This window comes from Octopus bimaculoides, chromosome 9 (genome assembly GCF_001194135.2).
Source record: "Octopus bimaculoides isolate UCB-OBI-ISO-001 chromosome 9, ASM119413v2, whole genome shotgun sequence".
Taxonomy (NCBI): Eukaryota; Metazoa; Mollusca; class Cephalopoda; order Octopoda; family Octopodidae; genus Octopus; species Octopus bimaculoides.
The window spans coordinates 75,517,251-75,526,760 of record NC_068989.1 but is presented as its reverse complement, the minus strand read 5'-3'; the positions used below and the strand labels follow the sequence as shown (position 1 = coordinate 75,526,760).

Here is a 9,510-nt window from a genome sequence, read left to right as displayed (position 1 = left end):
AGAACAAGTGGAGGAAGGGAGAACAAGGGGCAGGACAAGGAGGAGGACAGGGGGAGGAGGAGGACGATGACAATGATGATGACGACAATGATGATGACGACTATAATGAAGATAATGATGACCACTGCGACAGACAATTTTTGCTTGTTCTCTGTTTTATCTTCTTTAACCCCTTGTGTTAACAAATTTCCATTGAAATTCACTGCCTTTTCTTTCAATTAATTTTGAAAATAATGAAGTATTTAGTAGAATTACTTTGTCATTATCAAGCTGATGTTTTGGAACTTAAATTAACATGAAGTTTTGATGGAAGGTTTTAATTTAAATCAAATCAGTTTAAAACAGTAATTTAATATCATAGAACCAAGGGCAAACCCAAGCAGGATGGTGTCCAAAGGGTCAAGCAGCCTTAACACTACCTGTGTTTCCTTGTGTGCATGAATGTAATGTAACATAACGACACTTTTCAGTCATGAATGACCACAGGATTGTTCCCCTCCGAGGCACAAATACGAGCAAGGGTTGTTTATGGAAGACCAGCAATCGCCCATGCATACCAGCCTCTGCTCTCCATACCACTGGTGTTATCCAAAGGAGAGGCAAAGGCTGATACAACTTGGCTCCAGTGATGTCGCAACTCATTTCTACAGCTGAGTGAACTGGAGCAACGTGAAATAAAGTGTCTTGCTCAAGAATACAACACATAGCCCAGTTCAGGAATCGAACTCTAACCACTGAGCCATGTAAGAGGTATTAAAATATATGTGTACATGTGTGTATGTTCATGTATGTGAGTGTAGAATTTTTTAGTCTGTTTTCTATAAGAAAAGAAAAAAATCCATTTTTGAAAGGTAGAGCAATAAAAAAGACTTACCCAAAGTAGGTTTAAAACAATAAGGTGAACAAATTCATCAAAGTGAACAGGTGTTATTTAGTTAACAGGAACAAAACAAAACAAAACAGAAGGAGGGTAGTGAACAAGTGAGTGAGAAAGGAAACAGAAGTGTGTGGAGGGGGAGAATTATTTGTATTTTGCATTTTAATTCTCCCACACAGGACACATATATGTTTTCCTTATAGCTCGTTAACTATGAATTACAAAGTATGAATTACAAAATGGTTAATGAAAAACTAGCAGTGCAGAAGATTCATTAGCTAGGAAATGGACACTATAATACTCAATTGTAATTACAAAAAGAGAAACAGAAAAGAAATGGAGAGGTAGATGGGGAGGAGGAAGAGGAGAGAGAGAGCAGAGAGGAAAGAGAAGAGAGAGGAGGAAGAGAGGAGAGGGAGGAGGGAATGAGGAAGGAGAAAGAAGAGGAAGACGAGAGAAATGAGGAAAAGGGAAGGAAGAGGAGGAGGAGGAAAAGGATGAGGTGGGCAAAGAAGAAGATGAGATGAGGAAGAAGAAGACTAAGAAGAAAAAGTAGGGAAAACGAAGACAAGAAAGATGGGTGAGGTGGAGAGGAACACAAGCAAGGAGGAGGAAGAGGTGGAAGGGTTGGGTGGGGTCACGCAAACAAGGGGGAAAATAGAGATGGATTCCCCTCACCGAAAAATGATCCGAAAATAATTTTCTTTTTTTTTTTTTTAAGGGGGAAGTTAGGTGCAGGGGAATATACTGGCCATTAACTCATTGGTAACTCCTTGCATGTAAAGGTTTCTAGAAGAATGCCCTGTAGTAGTAGTAGTAGTAGTAGTAGTAGTAGCAGCAGTAGTAATAGAAGTAGCAGCGGCAGGTGCCATCACCCCACTAACTGTTCCTCCTGGAATACTGGTTTTCAACATAGAACAACAATGGTGGACTTCTACATGATTGTACAGCCCTGCTAGAAATATAATAACCAAATCTCCAAATCACAAACCAACATCTTTAAAAATGAATGAAAGGAAGAATACATTGTACAATGTAGTCTTCACACACACACACACACACACACACACATACTGCATCTCATAATGGGATGACCACAGCTTGAATGCCTGCTTTTGATCAATTGAGGCTAACCTGGGGTTAAACAACAAAAAACAACAAGATAATACAAAAGTTGAACAGAGGTGATGGATGGGTGGGGAGGAGGCAAAAGTAATACAAGAAAAAATCAGAACAAAGAAAAATTGAAAAACAAATTCATTAGGGCCTGCAGCCCAAAATTTCATTGAAATATGGTGTGGAAGGAAAAGTCGGAAAGGGTAGAAATGATAATGATAATTATGATGTGGAATTTACAAACAAAAATAAAGAAAAAAATACATAAATGTAAAAAAATCACACAAAAAAAAGAGAGGGTAAAAAAAAACCAAAGAAACAAACTTAAAAAAGTGGAATTCAATATTTTTTAGGGAAAAATATATCACATTTAATGTAGAAAATGAAATGGTGTAAGCAACATTAAATAAATTTCTGTCATCCAGTGTAATTTCATTAGCTTTTGTTATTTTTTATCCTTACTGCCTATACTTAGAAAGAAATTCAAATATATTTCTTATATCTGGACTGGGTTTTTTTTTGTTTTTTTTGTATTTATCATAATTGATGACATATAAGATGGACACTTTTTTTTTTTATGTTTCAAAAAAAAATCACCCCATATCCTATCTGCAAAGTTGAGCCTATAGTATATTCTTTAATGCTTTAAACCATATCTGGCCCAAATATTCTACCTGTTTTACGTTCAAACCAACCAGATCTGAAGTCAGATGGTCTGGGCAAAAACTGCATAACATTCTAGCCAGCAAACACTCATAAATATGCCAATTCACCACCTAAATTAAATAATTATGTGTAACAAACTTCTAGCTTTATCCCTTTAGCATTTAAAACAGTTATATCTGGCCCAAATATTCTGTGTGTTTTATATTCAAACCAGCCAGATCAAAACTCAGAGTCTGGCCAAAAACTGCTAACTATTCTAGCCAACAAACTCTCTCACAAATATGCCAATTCACCACCTAAATTAAATATTTATCAGTAACAAACTTCTAGCTTTTAAACAAGCCATAAAATTCTCTACATTTTATGTTCAAACTAGTTAGATCCAACTTTTCACACCTACCCTACAATGTCATTGTAAAAAATAAACAATCACGTTGTTGAAATCTTGAAGATACAAGATAATGCAGAATTAATTCTAAATAAGCTTAACATTTGGCAGAGTAATCAAAATGTTAAAGGCTTAAAGCACTAAAAAAAAAACCTTTTCTTGAATATGTGCTGCTAAAATTTAGAGTGGGGGAGAGCATCTAATATGCCCATATGTTTTTTATGCTATCAACTATGATAGTTACAATATATTTTCACCCTAGCTACTTCATCTGAATACTATGCTAGAAGTTTCAAGATTTTCCATTTTAAGTGTGTAATATCTTATCTAAAAAAAAAAAAAAAGAGAATATTCTTTTAGTTCCATTGTCTCCTAAAAGCTCTTCTCCATTCTTTTATGTTACATATAATACACACACACATATATACATATATATATAAATCAGTTGTACAATTCATTAGAATCTAGATATTTTAGCATTCAGGACACCAGGAAAGGGTCGAGACCCACACATACATACATGCATCATACATATACATACATTTATATATGTGCATATATACGAATACATACATACATACATACATAAACACATACACATAGGCTCCTAATCCAACGCAAGTTATAGATCCAGACTAGGGATGGTTTCAGGTGTGGCTTTTGTAAAAAAGAACACAAGTTTAATATATAAATATATATATATATATATAAATTGCGTGTGCGTGTGGATGTGCAGTTCTTACTCTCAAGCATATTTAAAAACAGAACATTTGCTGATGGAGGGACTCAACACTCTCAGTCAATTCATAGCAAAATTCATGTTGAGGAGAGATGTGTGTGTGTGTGTGTGTGTGTGTGTGTGTGTGTGTGTGCGTGCGCATGTGTGTGTGCGTGCGTGCGTGCGTGCGTGCGTGCGTGCGTGCGTGTGTGCGTGCGTGTGTGTGTGTGTGTTAATCTGATGGGTTACCCCACACTTTTACTATTCTTAAACAAGAACATTTTTGGCTGTGCCTTTAAGGTTCAACAATGGTTTAACTGGCTGAAACTTAAAAATCACAGTTAATAATATTCGTGGTTAAGATTAATAAATATATATATATATATGTTTATGTATTTGTTTTGCAAGATTCTTGAAGTGGAATCCTGTGTTGAAACAGATATTGTTATACTTAGGGAAGGTCATATTTTGCCATAGTATGCGCGTGTTTGGTTGGCAAAATACAACCATCCCCAAGTATAATAACATACATACATATGTATGTACGTATGTATACACACACACCCAGAACCACGCTAATAGCTTAGAAGTGAAATTTAGGATTTCTTGGTTTTCTGTGAATCGATTTTGATAAAACTTTTCCCAGCTGGTTTGCACACTATGGCAACACCGTTGTCATGCTTCCATTATTCTGTGTAATGTCCTTTCTTTTTATTTCAGATTCTTCAGTTTTTTGGTGAACCATGCTAATAGCACCTCTACTCTCTAAGAACAATGGGACGTGGAAAAGGCCTTAACAATGAAGAAAAGTCTATCATCATCAAGGAAAGTGCTAAAGGTACCTCTCTTCATGTTATTGCAGAGAAGTTAGGTTGTGATGTGGACACAGATGGTTCCTGAAGGACCCTTCGCCAAGGAAGAAACGATCCAATAAGTATCATTACCCTTCATTTTCTGACAAAAAAATGTCTAAATGGGCAATTTTCATTCAAAAGCTTTTACTGTGGTTCACCCAAAAACTGAAGAATCTAGAATAAAGGAAAAAGTCATTACACAGAAAAATGCAAACATAACAATGGTGTTGCCATAGTGTGCAAACCAGCTGGGAAAAGTTTTATCAAAATCATCATCATCGTTTAACGTCCGCTTTCCATGCTGGCATGGGTTGGATGATTTGACTGAGGACTAGCGAATCAGATGGCTGCACCAGGCTTCAATCTGGTCTGGCAGAGTTTCAGCAGCTGGATGCCCTTCCTAATGCCAACCACTCCGAGAGTGCAGTGGGTGCTTTTACGTGCCAATGGCACAATGGCCAGTCAGGCAGTACTGGCAACAGCTATGCTCAAAATGGTGTCTTTCACATGCCACCTGCACAGGAACCAGTAAGCTGGCAACAACCTCGCTCAAATGTTTATTCCCGTGCCACCGGCACAAGTGCCAGTAAGGGAAAAAAATCGAGAATTCCTAAATTTCACTCCTAAGCTTTTAGAGTGGTTCTGGGTGTGTACATATATATATATATATATATATGTATGTATGTATGTATGTATGTATGTATGTATGTATCAGCCTGAATTGAATTTTAAATTGCATGATAAATAACTTTTATGTAGAACTGCATTCATGTTATTATCCTTATGTTATCAGACGTAAATCTGGATTTAGGATAGGTTACAGACAACACGGAGAAAACAAAACAAAACAGAAGAGATTGTGACTGAATATTTTAAAATTAGCTCCTCATATTTTGTCTTGTGTGTGTACACGCAAACACACACATCTATCTATCTACCTATCTATGTGTTTGTGTCTGCATGTGTGTGTGTGTGTGTGTGTGTGTTTATGTGTATGTATGTGTATATATATATATATATATATATATACACACACACACACACACACATATAAACACATTTATTTCATTCATATATATATGGCCATGAACCCTGACACACACACACACATATGCATACACACATACACACACACACACATACACACACACACACACACACACATACACACACACACACACACATTTTCCTCTTCAACATGAATTTTGCTCTGATCAAATGAAGTTAAATTCTAAGTTGGGTGTGTCATTCCTAGCCCAGAGATAGGGGTATTCCTGGCATCCAAACATCATCAGGGTGGCCAAATCCATCCAGCATGTCCACTACATAACCAACATCAACCCCAGCTTGAGCTGGCAGAGTCCACAATCAGAGATGTGATATATGAGAACATCTGCTACATGTTATACATGGTGAGGAAGACAACAGAGAGGGAGAGAGGAAGAAAGACAGACAGAAAAACAGAGAGAGACAGAGAGAAAGAGAGAGGGAGTGAGCAGTTCACACCCAGCAAAACCCATAGAACCATGTGCTCATGTGACAACAATTACCATGTGGTCTCATAGCTCTATTTTTGGCCCCTAGGCTAATGTATGAAATATGTCATAGGCAGGGACAGATGACAACTGACTGACAACCCCAGAGTAGTGGGGTCATGCTGGACGGAGGGGAGATGGGTAGCCGTAACAGACACACATGTGAACCAACTGATCCTGCCACACAATTGCTACTCTAGCTATAGAGGGGCCACCTGTGGGGGCTAGGAGTGGTTTCAGTGAGTGAACCCTTTCTTTAGTGTATTTAGTTGAATGGCTTTCTTTTATCTTTCACTCATTTCAGTCATTAGACTGAGGCCATGCTGGGGCACCTCCTCCAAAGGTTTTTAGTCAAACAGAACGACACCAGTCCTTTTGTATTTTTGTCTGATACTTATTATATCAATCACTGTTTAGCAAACTGCTAGGTTATCAGGATGTAAACAAACCAACACTGGTTGTCAAGTGGCAGTGGGGACCAAATACTAACACACACACACACACACACACACACACACACACATACATGGTGGCTTCTTTTAGTTTCTGTCAACTAAGTAAAGTTGTGGTCGGTCTGTGGCTTTAGTAGAAGACTCTTGCCCAAGGTGCCATGCAGTGGGACTGAATCCAGAACCCTGTGGTTGAGAAGCAAACTTCCTACCACACAGCCATGCCTGCACCTATAAAAGGATTAACACCCCTTTTTTCTTTTGTTAAAATGAATATTTTTTTCTCTATTTGATAACCTTTAATTTACTTTAATTACTGATTTGTTCACAAGCACTTGTCTCATAATTGAGTACACACACGCATATATAAACATATACACACACAGGTCGATCACATTTACAAGAGTCCCTTTTTATTAGATGTATGGTGTATGCAAATATGCACGTATGCACTATTTAAGCCCTCTAACAATATGTTTTGCGCAAAAATGTATTTCCAGCATAACTATGAAACATTTATATATTTAACCAAATAATTCTTTTTGTAGAAACATATGCATGTATGTGCGTGTGGGTGTATATATATATATATATATATATATATATACACTGATACACACATAGATACACAATTAATATATATATGTACTCGCGCACACTCACAGATATATATATATATCTACACATATACCTTGCATCATATGTATATATATGCATGTATATATATATATATATATATATATATATATATATATACAAGAGTAAGCACATAAATGTGAAACAAGGTGGAAAAAAGAGTACTCAAATACCAGAGGTAGAGTAATATGCTTTATTTAAAAGCAGCATAAATATTACTAAAAACTGTTACTCGGAGTTTCATGTTCCCGTTCATCGGACAGTTTAGTTAGTTTCTAACTAAACTGTCCGATGAACGGGAACGTGAAACTCTGAGTAACAGTTTTTAGTTATATTTCTGCTGCTTTTAAATAAAGTATATATATATATATATATATATATATATATACACACACACACACACATATATACACACATACACACACACACACACGCATGTTCATATTTCTAAATGTCCATTAGATTCGGTAACAATTTCTTCATGCAAAGAATACATAAATAAATTTGTGACATTTCTACTTTTTTTTTTCTTTAATTTTAACTTTCCAATTAACGGAATTTGTTGAGCCAACAAAAAACACATCTACTGATTTCTCTCTCTCTCTCTCTCTCTCTCTCTCTCTCTCTCTTTTCTGTAATTCCTTTAACAATACATTTGTTGCTGCAGCTATATTGGTCATTTAGTTTTCAATATTTATTGCACTCTCTCCCTCTTGCCCCCCCCCACCTCAACACACACACACACACACACACACACACATTACATATGTGTTTATTTATGTCTGCATATATGCATAGTATGTGTTATGTGTGCTAGTGTGTGTGTGTGTGTATGTGTGTGTACATATACATACACATACATATAATATAGATATATATAAATATACATACATACACACACACATATATACATACTTACCTGTATGTATATATATACATATATATAACTTGTGAATCACAGAAATACTTGTTTTATCTACTGGTCATAAAGTGGGGGAAAGCTTTTCCTCATGGAAAAGATAAAGTTAATTAAAAATAAAAAATATATATATATGAAATTAAAAACAAATGAATAATAATGAAAGTGAAAAAAAAATAATGAGAGAGAGTTTTTTGTTTGTTTTTCTTCCCCCGCTTAGCATATATTGGCAGTGTAAGAAAAAAATCTAGTAAATATATGAATGTAATTTTTTAAAAAATGCTGTGCTAGACCAACAAATCTGATATCTACCAGATTAGTAGGTATTAAATTTTTGGAGATTAAATAGAAGCTAGCCAAGTATGACAGTGATAAACATCAAAAAAAAAATTTATGAAAATTTTTAAAAATTATAAGGTGGGTGGAAGCAATCAACCAAACGTGGCCGTTGCTATGTGTTGTTTCTGATATACTTGCTGAAGTAGCCGGGGCCAAGCAATGCCATATACCAACAGGTATATTTACTGTCTGTTTGGGTTGCTTTTTTTCAATTCATTTTTTTCTTGTTTTTTTTTTAATTATTTGGTTGTTAATTTTTTTTTTTTTGCACATCTTTTGAAAATGGTACTTTTACCTTTGTATTTTGTTGTTTTTTTTCTTTTTCACTTTTTTTGTTTTCAGCAAGTGGTACATGACAAACATCTGTTCCTCCTCCAATTCTCCAATCAAAAGCAAGGCTGAGTACTTCAGTCTTTTGCTGAATGTTGTCCGATTAGCCAATCAGCTTTTGAATGAAAAAAATTATAACAAATGCATTCTCCAATGTAAGCACTGCTGTAGTCATCACTATCATCATCATCTGTGTTGGCCATATTTTTCTTAGTTCATTTTGATTTGATTTCTGCTTCCATATGGTCATAACATACAGATATCATACATATGCACACAACATAGAAAACATACGCAGTACACGCATACATGTGTAATGTATGTGAAGTGACTCCTGTATCAACATTTGTACAGTACATGATGTATTTACCTAGTGCCAAAGATTGTCACAGCAATGAACATCAGTATTTCTCATCACCAAAGGGAGCCTCACTGCAAAGAAAAAGAAAAAAAATTTTAAAACACACACACAAAAAAAAAATTTAAATAGCAACTAATAATGATAATAATAATGGTTTCAAATTTCAGCACAAGGCCAGAAATTTCGGGGAGGGGGAAATTTGAACTGGTATTTCATTTCATCGACCTCGAAAGGCTGACAGGCAAAGTGGACTTCATTGGAATTTGAACTAAGGACATAAAGATGGACAAAATGCTGTTAAACGTTTTGCATGACATGCTAG

The 9,510-nt window shown here is 35.6% G+C and overlaps 1 protein-coding gene across 2 annotated transcripts in view; it reads right to left on the bottom strand.

Moving 5' to 3' along the window:
* Positions 1-8,736: 8,736 nt before the first annotated feature.
* LOC106869760 (ras GTPase-activating protein 3) overlaps positions 8,737-9,510 on the bottom strand; it is a 214,418-nt gene continuing 213,644 nt past the window's right edge. For both annotated transcript variants that reach the window (XM_052970794.1, XM_052970792.1), the window contains one exon: positions 8,737-9,259. In XM_052970794.1, the coding sequence (XP_052826754.1) occupies positions 9,229-9,259 (31 nt within the window). In that variant the 3' untranslated portion in view covers positions 8,737-9,228. The remainder of the gene's footprint in view (positions 9,260-9,510) is intronic.